The 19,771-nt window shown below is 37.6% G+C and overlaps 2 protein-coding genes across 2 annotated transcripts; one reads left to right on the forward strand and one right to left on the reverse strand.

Annotated features, from left to right (window-relative positions):
- The first annotated feature begins 1,215 nt into the window (after positions 1-1,215).
- On the forward strand, positions 1,216-12,921 carry cdhr1a (cadherin-related family member 1a). The gene is made up of 17 exons (XM_067482495.1): positions 1,216-1,294; positions 1,959-2,054; positions 2,500-2,645; positions 2,791-2,841; positions 2,955-3,044; positions 3,180-3,266; positions 3,868-3,984; positions 4,508-4,651; positions 5,381-5,459; positions 5,546-5,646; positions 5,867-6,070; positions 6,713-6,865; positions 7,000-7,164; positions 8,163-8,230; positions 9,875-10,103; positions 10,201-10,458; positions 11,926-12,921. Exons 1-17 carry the CDS (start codon positions 1,216-1,218, stop codon positions 12,478-12,480), a joined length of 2,622 nt encoding a protein of 873 aa, XP_067338596.1. The 3' UTR covers positions 12,481-12,921.
- A 2,992-nt stretch (positions 12,922-15,913) lies between these two features.
- Positions 15,914-19,625, reverse strand: lrit2 (leucine-rich repeat, immunoglobulin-like and transmembrane domains 2). The gene is made up of 3 exons (XM_067482508.1): positions 19,503-19,625; positions 18,465-19,255; positions 15,914-17,520 (listed from the first exon to the last, which is right to left on the reverse strand). Exons 1-3 carry the CDS (start codon positions 19,610-19,612, stop codon positions 16,703-16,705), a joined length of 1,719 nt encoding a protein of 572 aa, XP_067338609.1. The 5' UTR covers positions 19,613-19,625; the 3' UTR covers positions 15,914-16,702.
- Positions 19,626-19,771: the final 146 nt, after the last annotated feature.

The following is a 19,771-nucleotide window of genomic DNA, read 5'->3' on the forward strand; positions in this document are numbered from 1 at the left end:
TTTACCCACTTTTTGCCAGGATTAATAAAAAATAAATAAATTCAACTATTTAAATTTCAGCCATGTAGAAACCTTTTCCTGGGTCGTTAAGATTAAGATTTAGGCGAATAGGGGGCCACTAGATTACCATTACATAATGTTTGCTTATAAGAGTTTATATATAGGTGAAAAATAAGATTACCAAACACGAAGCTTAGCCCCTTTTTAGTGTCGAAACTAACTATTCAAAAAGTCCCAGAAAGACATATTATTTTTTTGTTGAGGTTTTTAATCAAAAAAGCTCAATACAGTTGACATGGACCAAAAGAAAGAAAATAATAGAAAGATGGAACAAAGCAACACAAAAAACTTGCATGCAAAACAGAACTAATATATTTTAATGTGACAAAAATATTTCAGTCACTGCATTTATTTACAACATCCTCTATATATATGCTTTTTTTTTTTTTTTTTTAAGTAAATCATGGACGAAACAAATATCTTTGGGGTGCAGAGCAGATGGTATGTCCTGTATACACAACAGTGTAGTTGCATAAATTCTGCATCATTTTAATCCCTCTACTTTGTTCATGACAGGCTTTGTCACAGTGCTTTATGTAAAACCATACAATATAATTTAAAGGCAGGTCACAGATAATTCTTGAATGAGCAACACACCTTCTATGTGTAATGGAAAACACAGTCTACATGTTAACACAAGCAAAACATTACAATAGCAGATGCTCTGATTATCAATCCATCAATGTTTTAGATATTTATCATAAACAAGCAATTGTTAAAGTATCAAAACATTAACTGACAAATACAAATTTGAATCTGTCACAATAATATAGCCATTTTAACTTTCTTATTTTTAAATACAAGCATAATTTTCATGAATCAAATAATTGAAGTATCATATAGTTTTTTAGTGGTAGTAAACAAAAGCTGTTTATCTACATTAAACATAAAAATATACATGTATGTCATCAACAAAGTTTCAGTACATCCTTTGTTTTGTCTGCCTTATAGACATTGCCATCTCTTGTGTATTGGTGGTTAAAACAGCTCAGGTTTGCTTCCAGAGCATGCACCCAGGAGTAACTCTTAAGGTGTGTCATTGGATTAGCACGTGAGATGCTGCCTTTAGCCTTTTCCAGTCGCCCCATAAACGCCTGGAGATCTGCAACTCATGTGCAGGACTCCCGAACGGAGCGGTCTTTGTGGTTTAATTTCATGACTTCATTCTTTAGGATGAAGAATGTGAAGATTTGCCATTTGTCATTGCTTTTTGTTTTTGTACATGCCTGTGTGGGTGAGTTTCACTTCTTAATTGTTTGCTTACAGTAGCCTCATGTTGAGGTGATCAGGCAATAGATGCAGTTCAGATACATTTACCATTTGATGAAATGTGACTTAGTTTGTATTCATTTTCAATTCATTCATGTTGCGCTTTTGAGCATGTACTTACTGGCATTCAGCTCATTTTGGATTTTGATATATAATATGAACTTAGTGTACAAAAAACAAATTCAGATGACCTTGCTATTATAAACATCTTCCACCACAGATTTCAGGTCTATGTATGGAAAAGGTTACTTGGTAGGTTAACATAAGTCACCTGTAATCCCAGTCAAGCACACAATAGACAGCTTGGTTTAAGTGTCGAAAGTATTTAATATACTATGTAACTTTGATGAACAGCAACTAATGTGGCCATCAGTGACAACTACAAAACCATGCTGAATGCTTCGTAATTTAATAAGTTTTAAAGATTTACTGAGTCAGTAAACGTACGCAGTATAGGGCGAGTAAGACATAAAAGGTACCGGTTACAGCAAATCAGGTTAAGTATGTGTTATATGAAATGTGGATACAACTTTTAATTGATAGGAGGGAGATTGTGTTATTTGTTCTTTTAAAGTGAATTACATGGAACTTTCAAACAATTAATTTCAGTTTGATGTGTTCGTCCACAGCAAAAGCAGACTATGCTCCCTATTTCTATGACAACGGGCCATACAGCCAGAATGGGAACCTGGCACTCTTCAGCTTGTCAGAGGACACGCCTATCGGTGAGATCAAATCCCGACATACAGGACATTAAGGCAAACAGCTGATACACTGGTGGACAAACCAATCAACAAAATGGCTTTGTCTGACAAATTGTCTGAGTCCAGGACATTAAATAGTCTTTGATAGATGAACAGATGTTGTGTGGCATATAAGTACTCACAATAACATGTTCAGCTGCTGGTGCCACCTGTTGATGTGGGGGGCATTCAGCTGACTTTGAATGTGGTTCAGCTATCCTTCTACACCATACATCAGAACTTACTAGTTATTATTAAAGCAGCCTATGTCTCTGAGTTTGTTCCACAGCAGTTTTTACAAAGCAGTGCTACTTTACAGTGAAATTGATTAGAATTATACTTCCTTTTCATACAAAAATACAGAACTTGTTTTGGCTGCTTAAGCTTATTTACCCAGATTCAACTAAAATAAAATGTCTTCCTTTAGGTACACAAATCTATTGTCTTAATGGCACCGATCCAGAGGGTCAGGAGGTGAAGTATGGGCTTTCCTTTGATCCAGGGTCCAAAGAATACTTCAAAGTTGACCCAGAATCTGGAAACATTACACTGGTGGAAAAGCTGGACAGGGAGGTAAATTTCACCGTACTAGGTCAGACAAGTATCAATGTGTATACTTTAAGATATAATTCTTTAAAACAACATGACATTTTCCCATATTAATTAACCAAAACCAAATCTAACAAAAATCTTGTGTTTGTTTCTAATCTTTGTTTAGAAACAAGATTCTTTTGATGTGTATGTCAGCATTACAGATGGGCAAAGCAAGGTACAGTATCAGCATCTAGTTTATCATGAGATAATGTAATTTATTGGCACCCTGTATACCGTAATGAATCAAATGAAATGTATGTCATGTGGTGCTTTGCTTCAACTTTACAGGTTGTAGAAAGAGTTACAGTATTTGTAATGGACGCAAATGATGAAAAGCCTGAATTCCAAAACATGCCTGAAATTATTGATGTAGTGGAAGTAAGTGAAGCCAAACTTGTGTGTGTGCCAATTTTGAATAAAATATAATTCTCTCCACATTAAGTACATTTATACAATATGTCTGTAAAACATGAAAGTTGTGACCTGATTTATTTTCCTTCCTACATTCTTCAGACAACTGAGTCGGGCAGCAGTATCTACAAAGTTGAAGCAGTGGACAGAGACACGGGATCTGGGGGCTCAGTCATCTACTACCTGCAGGTATCATTTAAGAGAATAATAAAGTTGCCTGCTCACATTACATCCATTCTTGAAATAATAAAGTATATGAATTCATAAACAAGAAACTGACCAGTTCTAATGTGTGTGTATATAATAGTATACTGCTTAGATTTTCCAATGTTGTGTGTGTTTGTAGAGTAATATACTGGTGCAGTTATGATGGCGGAGATTAAATTACAATTACATTTGAGTCGGGTGTTGGAGGCTTAGAAGTCTGCTTTGGCTGGGGTTGGTAGGGAATTTCAGTTTGTACTTTGGACTACTAAAACCAAAGAACAGCTGGCCTGGAGTGACAGTTAAGAGTGAGGGTGCACATCTGGACACAGCAGCTTTTACCTGCTTTCACTGTCCCTAAGCATATCTGTCTTTTACATCCAGCTGGATAAAGGGACAGATCTTATATGGGATACTGAGCCTAATTCAAGAGGCTGCTGAGTGTTTGTTATGCAGCATTTTGACCATGTTTTATGATGTCTTACATAAATGCTTTAGCAACACGCACACAGGTCTTTATTTGTGTCTCTGTATGTGCTTTTAATATTAGTAGCTCCGTTAATGTAAATGTTCTGTTTGTCTACAGAATCATCAGTCCACTTTGTTTGTTATTGACAGACATAGTGGTGTTGTTCGTATCAAACCTGGAGAAATGTTGGACTATGAGAAAACAAAGACACACTTTGTCACGGTTATAGCAAAGGTAATGTATAAAAACTCACTGAATGTTTCCTTCATGATATTGTATAGTTAAATTTTCAAATAAGAGATTTAAGTTCTGGCCACTCATATAGCAATATTTGTGGTTTTCTGATGCATGTCCAGATACAGTACACACTATGATAGTAATAACAACACAAAAGTAAAAAGGACTACAGTTAGCTACTTTAGTATTAATGGATAGAAATAATACAGATTTTAATTTGAATTCTTTAAACAGTAAACAGTATTAAAAAAAAACACGCTTGTTGGCCAAAAGCTTTCAAAGGGCACCTGTATTGCTTTATCAAAACAAACGCAATGACATTGTAAATACTTTGATATTGTATAGTATTCTCATCAAAAAACATAAATAATATTTGGCTTTTAAAATCAGTTTTCATTTTTGTCACTTCAAATTGTAGCAATATTCTAACATGAGTTAGTTAACCATTATAAAATAACCAAATATATAGATAACGTACAGTACTGCTACATGGACTCAGAGTTCGTTTTCTTCTTTACAGGATGGTGGTGGTAATTTTAATGGTAAGGAGCAGTTTTTATCATCCTCTGCTACGCTGACGATCAATGTGATCGATGCACAAGACACTCCACCATCTTTTATTGGGACGCCATATTTTGGCTACGTTTATGAAGTGTCAGTGCCAGTGAGTATAAATATGTCTTTTAGTGATATTTTAACCGACATTTTGCCTGTACTACAAATGATTTACCCTGCAATATTAAATTAACAACAATGTGGTAACCCAGTATTTTTACATTCTGGTAAGTGGGCTCAAATGGAGGCAGAGGATTTAAAAGGTAAGTTAAAGGGTGTCATGATAGCCAAAATAGTTAGAAAAAAAAAAAAAACAGGAAGCACTATAAAATAAGGTCTCTAAAGACTAAGCCTTCATAAATATCAACAAGCAAACACTGGTACATCAGGAAATACATTTTCAGTAAAATCTGTGTGTGCGTGTGTGTGTGTATGCGTGTGTGTGTGCGTGTGTGTGTGTGTAAACCTAATCAGAAGGCAGAGAGAACCAAGAAGAAAATACAAAAACAGAAGTGTAGTGAATGTAATTATACAGTTTTAATTGATGACATTTTACATGACGTCTTCTTAGTTTGTCTCACAGAATGTGAAAGCTGTATCATCACCTCAGTCCGAAAATGTCACTGCAGTGGCTCATCACAGTAACGAGATTACAGATTCTTTCATCTAAAAGAGATTAATTGGAACCATGACATTTTCATTCACCTTTAAATATTCATTAAAGATCTGAAGCAGGAATAGATTACGTTTAGGTCATCTTGTTTAACTTTGAGTTCCTAAGGAAAGTATCTTGTTTCACTCGTGATTTAACAGCAAAGCTCTATTTTTTTTCTTATAGGGATCTGAAATATTCACTGTTGTCGCTAAAGATGGTGATGTGGCGAATCCAAATCCAATTCATTATTCTTTTGATGATGGTAAGCATTTCAAGCATAAAGACTAAAATGAACTAACTAAAATGTGTCCAAGAAAATAAAGTGTTTGTGTTTTCTTGTCTGTGCAGGTGATGATGGTGTTTTTAGAATTAATAAGACAAGCGGTCATATTACCCTGCTGACTTACCCCATCTATCTGAAGAGAGAGATCTTTAGCATTAAAGTCAGGGTAAGTTCACTTAGGTATGACCAAAGTGATTTTTACTGAAAACCAATGGAAAGAGAAAAAATGCTTAGAAGTTAAAAGTATTAGTCAGAACGGGGACATTTCTTATTACATTCTCATGATGTTAATGCATTTAACCTAGAATTCACAAAGCATAATTATTTTATTGAAACTAGAAGATAAAATGTCACTCAGGCTTATGTCACTAACTTTTTCTGTCCAGGCCTCAGAAGTCAATCCTGAAGGCAGACTCATGGACTACGGGCTAACCACGGTGGTGATCCGTGTGGTGGACCTTAATAATAACCCACCTACATTCTATGGGGAGAATGGACCACAAAACATGTTTGAATTGACCATGTATGAACATCCACCAGAGGGGGAGATGCTCCGGGGTCTAAAAATAACAGTCAATGACTCAGATCAGGTGGGAGAGACTTATTGTATTTCATAATTTCTAATATACCAGTGTTTGTAGTTTTAAAATGTATCAAAGTTACTGTAAATTGCTATTTTCAGCCATGCTGTAGCAGACAGTAAACAGTGGGGGACAGCACATGCTATTATGTAATTACAAATTACATTGTTATCTAGTGAGACACAAGAATCATATTACATCATCACGCACAGGGTGGTGTCTGCCTTGCTATTTATGAAATGGGTTTAAGCCTTCCATTATCAGACAATCCTTTTTAAATGGCATAAATGCAAATTACAAAAGAAGGTGCTCTGTAACCATGCAAGTTGTCAGTTTTCCATGGTCCAAATGGCTAATAATCACAAAATGAATCAAGTAAACAGCACCAGGTTGAGCATTTTCTGTTCATTGATATTATCTGCTACTGGAACCCCCCCGATGTCTCTGACATCACTGTAATAATGAAAAGAAAAAAAGCTTTTACATTGATTGAACGAGAGCTACATATATACTACATGGATTATATTGTATTTCTGCATATTTTCACTAGCCTAGTAACAAATGCATGTTACTATAAATATGTTCCTTTATACATATCATAACTCAGATGTCTTGACTAATGAGACTTTTTAATGATGTGTGTTCATGCAGGGTGCAAATGCTAAATTTAATTTGAGACTGATTGGACCAGGAAGAATGCTGCGAGTCGTCCCTCAGACTATACTCAACGAGGCCCAAGTAACAATCTTAGTAGAAGACTCTGCTGCCATGGACTATGAGAAACACCATTTCCTCACATACAAGGTTTACCTATTACACTAAGTGGGCACCACAGTAAGCCCCAAATAACTGTATCTGCTGTATAGCCCACTGCTCTTTTCCATTCATATATGTTATGCATATATGTTATATATTCATATATGCTTTTTCTACTTTAGCTACTTGCAGTGGAGATTGATACACCAGAGAGATTCAGTGCCACAGCAGACATTGTCATTCATCTTCTGGACACCAATGACAACGCACCCAAATTCTCTTCAGATTACTACATTGCCAGAATTCCAGAAAATTCACCCGGTGGCTCTAATGTGGTGTCAGTCACGGTGAGCAAGTTTTCATCCTGTCTAAAAATACAAGCGATCATCAGTGTACGTCATTCTGAGCTAAAGAGGAATGCTGATTTTAACAAAGTGCCCAAAAGGCCCATTAATTCCCTAAATGTAGACTTTTTGGATGCTGGGGGTTGGGATAATATGTGAAAACATGTACATAAAAGCTAGGCGAGGTAAGCTGCCAGATGGCTATCACTTTCATTTTGTTGTGTAACACCAAATTCCCAGATTTTTCTAATGCTTAGTAGCACATGCAGCTGCAGCACAAAAATATATTCAGAGGTAACATGAAGATGAAGGACAATTTAAGTGTATGTATACAGGCATAGAGAGAGTGGCAAATAGAGAAATAGATTGTTCTCAGTCAACACCTTTATCAGTTCATTCCACCCCTGCAGAGGCTCAAAGCAACAGGGGGCTAACTAATAAATCCTGCCCTTGCGTGAACACCACAGAGGCTCTTTGCCTTGATCCGGGGCAATTTCAATCAGATAAAAGAACTGGCCAACAAGTGACCTTGGACACATGGAGACAGCCAACAGCCATTCCTGCAGCGACAGACAGACAGATTAGCCGATGCCTTTGATGATGTTCCTATGACATCAAAAACCAGTCTTTTTATAGCTGCCCTCTGTAACATCATGTTCCAGTTGAGCACAGATTCATTCAGTTTACTGAAACCATTGTGCCAGACGGTTTGTATTGCTACTCACAGAGATTAGTAAAGACATACAAACAAAAAGTACTTTGTCAAAGAAAGAAGAAAAAAAAGAAGGTGGTCTGACATGATCTCACATTAATGTCAGAGTGTTATAGCATGTGCCCACTTAACTCACTGAACCACACATACAATCATATTTAAACCCATAAAGAGAATGTTGCACCAACTGATGTGGGGCTTTGGAACTGATCTGATTTATCCAACTAAACTCATTCATTTCTCTGTATAATGTGTCCTTTCTATTTGTTGTTTTTGTGTTGTTTTACAGGCAACAGATCCAGACTCCGGACCTTGGGGTGAAGTTATGTACTCTATCTATGGATCAGGGGCTGAGTTGTAAGTATGAGAATGTGTCTTACATTTTTGTTTTTAAATTAAAGAAAATATTTTAATTTTTTTAAGTTTTGTTATATTTCTCACGCATATATTTTATATATACATGCACTGCCTAGTGAGAGTAAAGTGGCAACACTACAGCTCAGTAATACCATAGCAATCTGGGAGTAAAATAGGAGTATTATTTCTGTAATAAAAAGACATTTGTTTTATCTCAATTATACATATTCCAACTAAAATATGTTTTTAAGGTGTCTTGTATAGTGATGATGTCAGTTTATCAGATGCCAGTGCTCCAGCATGTGAAAGGCTTATACAACGATGTTAGCAGTTAATACCCTGAATGTTTGTCAGCAGTGGAAAAACTATCTACAGTACATCCTTAATTAAAATAATCTAAGGCACACTTAGTGCCTTAGATTATTAGTTAATAGTTAAATTAAATGTGGCATGTTGCCTGCAGATCACTTGGGTATTATATGAAGGCCATCTGTGGCAAAAAGAGCATCTACCTGAAAGTTGTACAGAAATATACTGTAACAGCAGAGTTGTTTTTTTCGTATTAAAGTTTGATTCCATATATTGCACCTAAGCACTGTAGTCTCTCAGAGGATTTCCTGACATTTTCTCTCAAGTCGGTTTTTATTAGAATTCCAGTAGAAGTCAACGCTCTGAGAAAAAAAAGGTTCAGCAGGTCACTGCTCTTTCCAAGTTATACCACACATCATACCTGCAGTTTGCCTTTTCCTTCACACGGTGTTCTAATTAACAAGGTGTATGTAAAAATGTAGTGTCTAACACACTTAAGCACTGTGATAGTCATTTCTGTTGTTGTTAAACAAGTGTGGATGCCTTGGAGAAACAAAAGATTTTAAAACAGCATCCGGGAGACAGATTTCCAAAAATAAGCATTGGCAGACTTGCAAATAAAATACTTTTATTTTTTTTACTTATTATTTGTTTGGTTAAAAGCATTTTGAAATTGTGCATCTGGAAATATACTGCATTTTGTATCTTAGAGAGAGAACCTTGTGTTCCTGGTCTTTGCCTGCTTGTCCTGTGTCTTTTTTAATCCTCTAATGGGATTGGAGGAGTAAATAGACTGCTCTTATACTGACTAAATTCCACTGGCACAAAGTCACCCTGGAGGAACTAAGTCAGAGGGGAAACAGTCTCATGATCTGGATGTTAACAATTCAATCTTTTTATTGATGTGTCTTGAAATGGGGCAGTAAAAGTGAAACTAGACAGACTGTGTAGGAGATATCATCTTTGAATACTGTTAAAGAAACAGTGATTAGCCTAGCTTAGACTAGAGTGTGGCGAAACAGAGCTCAGTTAGGTGCTGCAACACAATTCCTTTTTCAACCAGTATAGTATGCTACATCTATCCACAAGGTGTTAGCAGCCTCTCTATGAAGACTCCTCAGTACATCAAAAATTGACATTTTTATATGTCTAATCATAAAATGTCCTCAAAACAATACAGACAATATGTCACCCCCCATATAATCTCAGTGAGTCTAAGACAAAATAAAGGTTTATACACAATAATCTCATTCAGTATCAAATAGCTTTTTACTGCATGCACAGCGAATAAATTAAATGTTCATGACATTTTCTAAATCACATCACTGTTTACAGATTCCTGATTCAGCCTACATCGGGGATCATCTACACCCAGCCGTGGGCCAGCCTAGATGCAGAAGTGAGGTCCAAGTACAACTTTTATGTGAAGGCAGAGGATGCAGAAGGGAGGTACAGCCTGGCTGAGGTATTTGTGACGGTGCTGGACCTGAATGACCACCCACCTGCTTTCAATGACAACTTCCTCGAGAAGACCATGGTGATTGGAGCGCCGGTAAAAATAGAGGTATGCCCTTTCTTGTGATTTGTTAGAATCCCATTTACTTAAAATAATAATATAAAAACCATTATGTTTTTAAATTATTGCAATTATGTGCACACAGGCTGTAGATGATGATGCAGAGGTGCCCAACAATGTCATCGAGTATGCTATCATGAAAGCTGAACCAGACAACAACATCTTTGACATTAATGCTGACACGGGAGAAATCATGCTCAAGTCCTACATTAAGTCAATGGCCATCATTCAAAATATCACCAAGCAAAGAGACTTCACCTGGTCACTGGTGGTGCAGGCACGAGACCGAGGCCAGCCATCCTTCAGCACCACTGCCGTCGTCAAGATAGACATCACTGAAGCTGTAAGTTGCAGCAAGTAGATAAGTGGCATTTTATATGATTTTAAATGATACGCACTTTTTATTCAAAAGAATAAAAGACCATGTACACCATACACAAAGACCATATACAAAGACCATATACACTTTTTATTCAAAAGAATAAAAAGTGTGTAAACTTGCAAAAAATCACTTTTATGCTGTCACTTTTATCATATTTTGTGCTGTTTATGTTTTATTCTAGTCGTAGATAGAGGCAAAATAATAAAAGCAATTACTTTAGCAAAAGCAATAAACAAATAGTCTACAGTAACTACTCTCAGTATCTAAGTGTCTAACAAACCAATGCCATGTAGTTCACTTTTATCTTTTTCTCTCAGTGATGTTATTGCAGTTATAGGGCTGCATTTTAGTTGGATGTAAAATAGATAAGTGTTGAAACACCTGACCATTTTAGTTTTTGTCTAGAATTACCAATTTGATCACAGCCCAAAATACTTTAACTGTGATTTCCGTAGGTAGCATTATAAAAAAATGTAATAATTACCAATCTGAATCTCACAGAAATGCAATTGTCATGTTTTCAGATCAAGTCCAGATTTTTCTCATATTTCTTGGGCCTAAGGAAGCGTCAAGGCACTGTGTTTGGGATTTGTTTGACTGTTGTCACCTTCGCCATTTCACTGACAATCTTCATTTCAACTGTTATATACTGGAACTCTGTGAAAAAGTCCCGTGTACAATCTCAGAGAAAGATCAGAAAGATTATAAGGAGGCCTGTGCCGTGAATGACGTTTGCCTTGAGATCATCAGCACAGCACCAAGCGTTTTCAGCAATTTGTTCCAGAGGATTTTGTAGTAGAACAAGGCTGTGTCTGTAAAAGAGTACAGGAGCACAACATGAACTATCCTCTTAACATTTTGACCAAAATGCTTTAGTTCTGTTTTTTCTTTTTTACATTAATTCATATTTTCATTTTCAGGTACACGTCTCAGGTATAACGTCTCTGATCTTGTCTTGACAAAACATAAAAACAGCCCAACAAAATTATAAAAAATAAAAATTATATTTAACTTACAATTCGTATACTAAGCAATGGGAAAGTATTATCTATATAGACATTATTATTACAGGAGATATGCAGTGTTTTTTATGTCCAGTTTTGGATTTTGGACTATATATATATATATATATATATATATATATATATATATATATATATATATATATATGTGTGTGTGTGTGTGTGTGTGTGTATATATATATATATACACACACACACACACACACATACGTATACATATACATATATATATATATATATATATATATATATATATATATATATATATATATATATATATATATATATATATATATATATATATATATATATATATATATATATATATATGAGATAATATGTACAGGTTACAGGTCTTTGTGTGTTCAGTACTATAGATGTGAATTCTCCCTGTGCTCTTTTACAGACCCAACTCAAGGGGGGGCCTTTGGGATCATTTTTAATGCAGAGTAGAAACAAGCCGTTGCAAATTCTAGGCATGCTTGCTGGTGTCATTAGTCTCATGGTCATAGTCACAGTCATCATCTCCACTGCAACCTTCATGCGCAACAAAAAGTCCAACCGGATCCTGCCTAACCGCCGTGTAAGGAGAAGGCAACGGAAACAAATGGGCTGGAGCGTCAAACACCCCTTCAAGGCACAGGAAACTTCCGGGGAGAAATTCAAAGTTGAAGAAGAAGTGCAGGAGCCAGACGTCATCGTGGAAAATGTGAACTACAACAACAATGTCAACAATGTTGTGAGACACTGGCCCCCACCCCCCTGCGCCCCATCTCTGCCTCCTCCAGCACCTCCATACATACCGGGGGAGAGGCAGTGGACTGTGCCAACAATATCAGCAACAGTTGCACCCAAACCCAAAAAGAAGCCAGCGATCTCCAGACAGGACACAATAAACAAAGCGCTGGTGTCAGAGCTCAAGATGAGACTGGAGCAGAAGAAGCTGCTGACACATCAGTAGTGCTTGACAAAACAATCTCACCACAGTGTCCATTCAGGAGCTATCCCAGAGTCTGGGCAATTGTTATGGAAATGTATCTATGCTAATGTTTTGTTGAGTTTCTTCTCATCTATGTAAGCAAACAGACAAATTGAAATTTTAAAATGGAAATTTGAAGCTTATGAACATTATGTGATTTTATCAAAAGCTCCAGAACTGATTTAACCTTGAGCTGAGGTTTTGTCATGATGAACTCATTAACAGTGCTTTGTGTGTGCATGTGTGTGTTTGTGTGTGTGTTTGTGTGCGTGCATGCATGTGTGTTTCAGAAAGTTTAAACACCCTGAAACAGTTAACATTTTTGTTGTTTTTAATTCAATATTGATAATGTTTTCCATTTTCATCCATCATCATTTGTATCTGGTTCAACTTTCTGTTTCATTTTGTATCAGATAAATTCCACTTTTTTGGCACTAGTGGCTTAAAGTTTTTCAACCCAGAAATGAAGTCCTTAAGATTGCAACAAGCAAGACTGTTTGTTTGGGATCCACACCAAGCTCCTTAAGAGAGATTTCATGACACTTGAACTGACTAAAGAGATCAGCCTGAGGAAAGGGAACCAAAGTGATCATGTTAGGAAGACTTTTAATCCTTCTGCGCAGGTGTAATGGATCGTTTAGAGCCCTGTTTACCAGCAGTCACGGTATGCGTACTTTCTAATTTAAAGCACTGTGTCTCCTGTGTTTACTGCTGTACAATGTAAGTGGTGGCACTGTATATCAATTCCAGTTGGTCAGAAAATGTCCTTTGGTCAAAATATACCACAATATATCTGTGGATTTTACTAACACTAAAACAATATTATTTGTAACTTAATCAGGGCCGGAAGCAGTATTTAGATAATATTTTTCACGTAAAAGTATTTTAATTACAACTACTACTACGCTTGCCGCTGCTATAAATACTCCATAAAAGTCAAAGTGTTAAATTATTTATAATTAAAATACATAGTTGTTTGATTAACAAGCAGTATTTTAATTTTGTAGATGGTTGAGTTAAAGCACATACTTTAAGTTAGTTTTATTCTTAGTATGATATTTTATAAACTCAACACATGTTAAACTATTGTATCTACTGCATATGTGTGTACTGTTAACCTTAAAATGACAGATCTTAAAGTAACGTATGGCAGCAAAATGGCAGTGTTATGGCAAAATAGTGGACTTCAGGTATTAAAGGATAACACATGCATTTTAAACTTGTTGTCAAGCAGCAGTATTTAGGTAAATGTAATAGCCAATTTTTATTCATTGCAGTGCAGAAGCAGTCGGATGGTGGACAGCGGAATGAAAATATTTCAAACTTTTTTAAGCTTCCAACTTGCTCAGTTGATTGTCCTCACATTCGGGCTACATTGCAGATTTTGTCACAACCAGAAACAGCCATCTAGGATTAAGAAAAGTGCAGTACACTCAGATCATTAGATCTCAGCCTTAAAGTTGCTGTGTCGCAGCCAAGACCAGCGCCTCCTTAATGAGCCTGCAAATCTATTCGACGGCCCTCTTCTGGAGACAGAGGTGAAGCTGCATGGACAACAGAACTCAGGAAAAACACAAAGAAGGTGTGTAAAAGATTTGAACTAAATATTCAAAACTGATAATGGTGGTAATAATAACAATTAGAGCAATGTGAACAAAGCAGCTTATCCAAACACTGAGAAATTGTTGTATATAACTATAGGAATATTCATATTATAGTGCTTGGAATGATATGTAATAAGAAAGCCTTACGCTGTTACATTGCCGTTGCTGTTTTTAGTAAAACCTCACCAGATGTTTTGCAAATATGTAAAATATTATCCGGACACAAGCCCTTTTGCTGTCCTCAGCTCAAGTTTAAATGTGAGCACTACCAATTATGAAGTTACACTGAACCACTCACTGGGTATTTGTGTAGACATCAGCCAAACATGCACACTATTTCAAAGTTACATAAAACATGAAATTTGCAGATTACTCTCTCTAATCCGAGGACCAACTTGTTCATTTTTGTACAATATTGCGTTGTTGGCTAAAAACCAAAAGTCCATCTGCCCTTATCTATTTTGGACTGACAAGATGTGTGTGACTGGCACTGAACTTTCACATGGTTATGACGCAGAATGGACTCTTTTTTTTTTTTTTGACAAAATATTAAGCGCCTCCTAAACTGAGCCAGATTAGACAGATTATACAAGCATTCTTGCAAATGTGTGATGCCTTTTCAGGTCAGTACAGCTTCAGATATTCTCAAGGAACCAAACCTATTTGTTAGGTCAAAAGTGCTGCACACATTAACACACGCATTTGTAAATGTTGCAAGCTGTTAATTCTCTGAAGTAAAATGAGGAGATATGAGGAGCAGCCCAAATGATCAGCATTATGCCAAGTAAGAGGCAGCCAGGATTACTGGGCTATTTGATAGAGGATTACAGAGTTGAAAGTTGCAAAGAGCATTGATGGTTTAGAATGAAAGAAAGCTATGCACAGGGCACACAAACACCAGTAAATGTTCAAATCTGAGGAGTTTCTGGAAGATAAAAAAACTCTAAAAGAAGCATAATGAATAAAACATTAACTCCTGATTTTACAGCTTAAACACTGTATCTTAGTTTATAAATACACTACTTTATGCAACATTAGTTCCTGTAATAAGAAAAATTTGACTCTTTATAGAGTTTGTATATTCTCATACACAGCGAACACGGATACAACAAAAAGGAGCATTAATCTCCCACTCACAAATGAGATGTTAGCCCTGGCAGAGCTGAACTGATCTCCTTACAGGAGACGACACAGGGAGATGGAGGACAGAGCTCATGTGATCTGATCATAAAGTGAAGGCACAAGGGGGTCACTGCCAGTGTTTGGATATTATGTCAAATGAACAATGCCATTGGTTGAGGCATATCCGATGTGCCATCTGTCTAGTTTGGTCAGCTCAGATCATGTGTGACGCATGGCCACTGTGTGCTGTGTTGTGGGAGATGAAAACTGTGACGTAAATGCGCGGTGACGCACGCGGAGGTTTAAACGTGTTAATGAAACTTTACAATTCAAATACATCAGCCAATTGATTGTGAGAACTGGTAATATTGATTTAGTCACATGACACTGCAAAAGGCAGGACTGCATCCTTTGATGATGCAAGCAAAAGCTGTTTCAGTGTTCATCTGGACAACAAACTGTTGATTTATGACAAACTTGGGAATTTGTGAACCTATACTTGAACCTTTGCAACTTACTAATCAGCTCCAACACCAACTAATAAATGATTAATATACAACACACAGCTTAATTACCAAATCCATTTATTTTAAATACACTTTTAGCATTAGTTACCTTGTAAACTCAAGCTATCGTATGTAAAAACAAACAAAACAAAACAAAAAACACAAGAAGTTAAGAAGCTATGGTTTTGTTAGTTTTTTGACATATAAATGATAATGCTGTCACCAAACACAGAATCCACACATACACAAAAATAATTATTCATTCAGCATATTCACTGTTTCTACTACCTTCTACTGCTGTTAGAGCACAGTTAGCTTATTTTTTCATATAATCATCATATGGTTTTAAAGATTTTCTTTTTCCAGATCCAGTTTTATGTTACAGCATATAAATGCCATCTTAATTGTCAATGGTAGCCTGCGCCAAAATAAGATAAATAAATAAAATCAGTCTGATCAATGAATGAATAATAAATATATACAGTGTAAAATGCAGAAAACGAAATGAAAGTACTACCAAAGAATCAATAAGTGTACACCTACCACTAAAAGATCTAATGACCTGAGAAAAAAACAAACCATTTAAATCAATCACAATGGCTTCTTTTAAAGCAGACATTTACAATGTGAATTGAAAAGGTTTTGATGACAAGACACACATGTTGTATTTCAGACACAAACAAACTGCCGCACACTCTCTACATTGGTGCAAATCCTTGAATTACACGCTTGACATAATGGTCATCATTCACATCTTTGCAACAAACTCCACGGCCTAGAACAGAGGAAGAGATAAAATTAAAACCAAGGCAGACACTGTTGTCAATCTTCCAAACACTGTAGTTATGCAAAAGACAGCAACAAACAGCACATCCATTGATTCTATTCAATTTTACAAAAGGCCCAACACATGGTGAGATATCTATTACAAGGTCATTTTCATATTTTCCATTGTTTGTTAAAAACAGTAATTTAATACAGTTCGGCTGTGAGTCTGCCTGTGTCATGTTTGCCCTTATACAGTCTGTCATCTGATCTTCTTCTCACCTTCCTGTCTTCAGTGGAATCTTTATTAACCAGGCCCTCATCGCTGGCGGCCTGCAGGCTGTCAAAAGTGCCTTGCCTCTCTCGCGTCATCCCTAATTGGCTGCTGTCTCTCCGTCGGTTCTTCCAGGATTGAATGATACCCTCCAGGCAGGCAAACCTAGTGTCAGTGGTGCAGGCGTACATACCTATGGGCACTGCCAGCACCATGGCTAAAACTATCACCACTATATGAATCAGTTTCTCCCTTTGTTCCATCTCAGTGATGTCACTGCCTGTTACAAACAAAATGCACTGGCCCATATGTGGTGCCTGGTTCTTAAGGGTTACACAGATTTCATATTTGGTAGCAGGCATCAAATCTGACACAGAGTAAGTTTGAATCCCAGGGCCGATGTAGATCATTTCTTTTTTATCAGCGTCTGCACGGCCAAAGTGGATGGTGAACCAGGTTTCAGCGGGGTGATCCAAGGCGGCATACCACTCAATGGAGATTCCCCGTACTGTCTGTTTGGTGATGCGGATGTCAATGTAGACATTTTCATCGCCAGCGGGTGCATCTGAGAGGCCAGTGTGGAGTGAGGACTGGAAACCATCAGGAGAGAGAACATCCAGGAGGATGGGGACAGAGGAGTTTCCAATGAAGTTGATGGCAGTGCACGTGTAGACACCACGGTCAGCGGCATGCAGGGACGGGATTGATAGGAAGGATTTAATAGTGTCTTCGTCCACTCTTTCCTGAGACTCTTGGAGGACAAAGAAGGATATGCAATGGTATTTCAGAAGACATGCAATCATAGACAATAAAAATGAGCACAGAAAAATGATTTGTGGAATCATCTGAACGTTTAATCTACAAAACACAAAGTAACGGGTTGAAAATGACTCTTAAAATAGTGGCCAATAATTTATTCAACAAATGATTAGGCTCTAATAAGCACAACAATGGAGGACATGTCACTGTTTGCCATCAGTTATGAACTATGGTTTGTGGTCCTTACATATAAATATGCTACAAATTATGCTTGTAACAAGTCAATGTTTACTGATGTACTAATTATATAAATCTTTCTAATAAGACTTTCTAATAGGACAAGCTTCTATCCACACTTAATAGATTTTATTAATGATTTATGAATTTAAATATTCATTCACCAAGCAAGAATATTATTCATTGGCAACGTACGACCAAAAATAAAAGGTTTAATCAAATCAATAGAAAGCCAACAGCTACAGCTTTAAAAGCGGTGCCTAATTACTGTGTCCGGTTTGTAGTAGTGATGACTGCTTCCAGCTGTGTGCAGCCTTACATACAGTAGGTACCTTTGCTTGTGTTAGTGCCTCTGGTTTCTCCTGAAGCTGGTAATGTTGACAGTGGCAGAAGTACTGGTAGCAGTACTCTGGCTGCTGTTAGTTTACAAGCACCCTGCTCTAAAAGTTGAGTCTTATGACTTAGAGCTTTGGTAGAGTATACAGAATGCCTGCATTATAATCTCCTATACTCTTGATCAACACTGCAAGTGTAAAGCAGCTTGAGAGAATCAGCGGTGATTATAACGCGGTCGGCCAATATCCACATTTAGTCCTCCTCATCTTAAGGAGGGGTTATTGGGGTCTGCGATTAAACTGTGTGCTTAAGTATCTAATTTACAACAAGATATCACTTGAGCTGTGTGTATCACACTCATACCATGAAAGCCTCTGATTATCTTCAGACCATATGTCCACCACACCGTGGGGTCTGGCCTGGCCTTGGCGAGGCAGCGCAGTGTGATGTTAGCGCCCTGAGGCAGGCTGATGTTGGAGGACGGGGTGCTCACCACGGGTTTCATGCAGGCCTGGAGCTCTACTTCATGGAAGAACTTGCCCGCTCTAAAGTCCGGCCCTGAGCAGGTCAAGTAGGAGTTCATCAGTATAATCGGGGGACTTAGAGACCGGATGAACTCCACGAAGCCCTTCAGGCGGCAGTCGCAGACCCAGGCGTTGTCGTGAAGTGCCAGGACGACGTTTGGGCCGAAAGCGGTCGCGACTCGCTCCTCTATTCTCTGTAGTTTTTGGTACAGAGGCCAGTTTTGAAAGACCTCCTTCGATATGACCGTAAGCCGATTGAAGGATAAGTCTAAGTACGTCAGACCTGGCAAAAATCTTAACGCATGCTCCGGCAGGACGTCCAGCTGGTTGTGCTTCAGGTCCAGGATCTTGAGGGCCGGCGTGTCCTCGAACGCTGTCCATGGTACTGAACGCAGCTTGTTCCCCTGCAGACGGAGCTCAGTTAAGTTCCCCAAACCCTCCAGACCCTTTGAGTTTATTACTGTGATGTCATTGAAGTTCAACCACAGATTTTCCAAAGTGGGCGTTTTTGAGAAAGCCCCTCTGGGTATTTCAGTAAAATGAGACTTTTCTATCCGTATTTTGGTCATGTCATCTGGAAGGTTCTCCGGTAGGTCACCAAATGCGCTCTCCTCCATGCATAAGAGCGACCTACAGGAAACAGCATGAATAAGCTTCTGTTTACCACGTAGGCTAATGCGTCATGGGCACAGTTTATCACCTGAAGTGGCAGGACCACTAACTAGAGCTTCTGGCGTCAGGTTAACCCCAAAGGTACATCAACTCCACTTAAAAAAGAAAATGTAAGCTATGCCTAAGCAAACTACGTGACTGGCGTAAGCACCGTCACCCACCGACACAGAGGAACACTTCTGCCTGGGCCACGATCACGTCTTACCTTCCATGGCGCTCCTCTATACAGCTGCACCCGCGTAAACATTGAGAATACGTTTCACGTACTTGATCGTAAAAGAAAACTATAACCAGCAGGTAACAAACGATGTCCATAGTCTGCGCAAATTCATTGGGTTGAGGACTACATTAATGCTCAGGACATGTGGAGTGCGGCACCAGAGAGAAGCTTATTAAGCTTAATCCCTGACGTAGGACGCACTGAACGAGAGACATTTAATTAACACATGACAGGGTTAGTAGGGCTGATAGGTC

The sequence above is a fragment of the Channa argus genome, chromosome 1 (genome assembly GCF_033026475.1).
Source record: "Channa argus isolate prfri chromosome 1, Channa argus male v1.0, whole genome shotgun sequence".
Classification (NCBI taxonomy): Eukaryota; Metazoa; Chordata; class Actinopteri; order Anabantiformes; family Channidae; genus Channa; species Channa argus.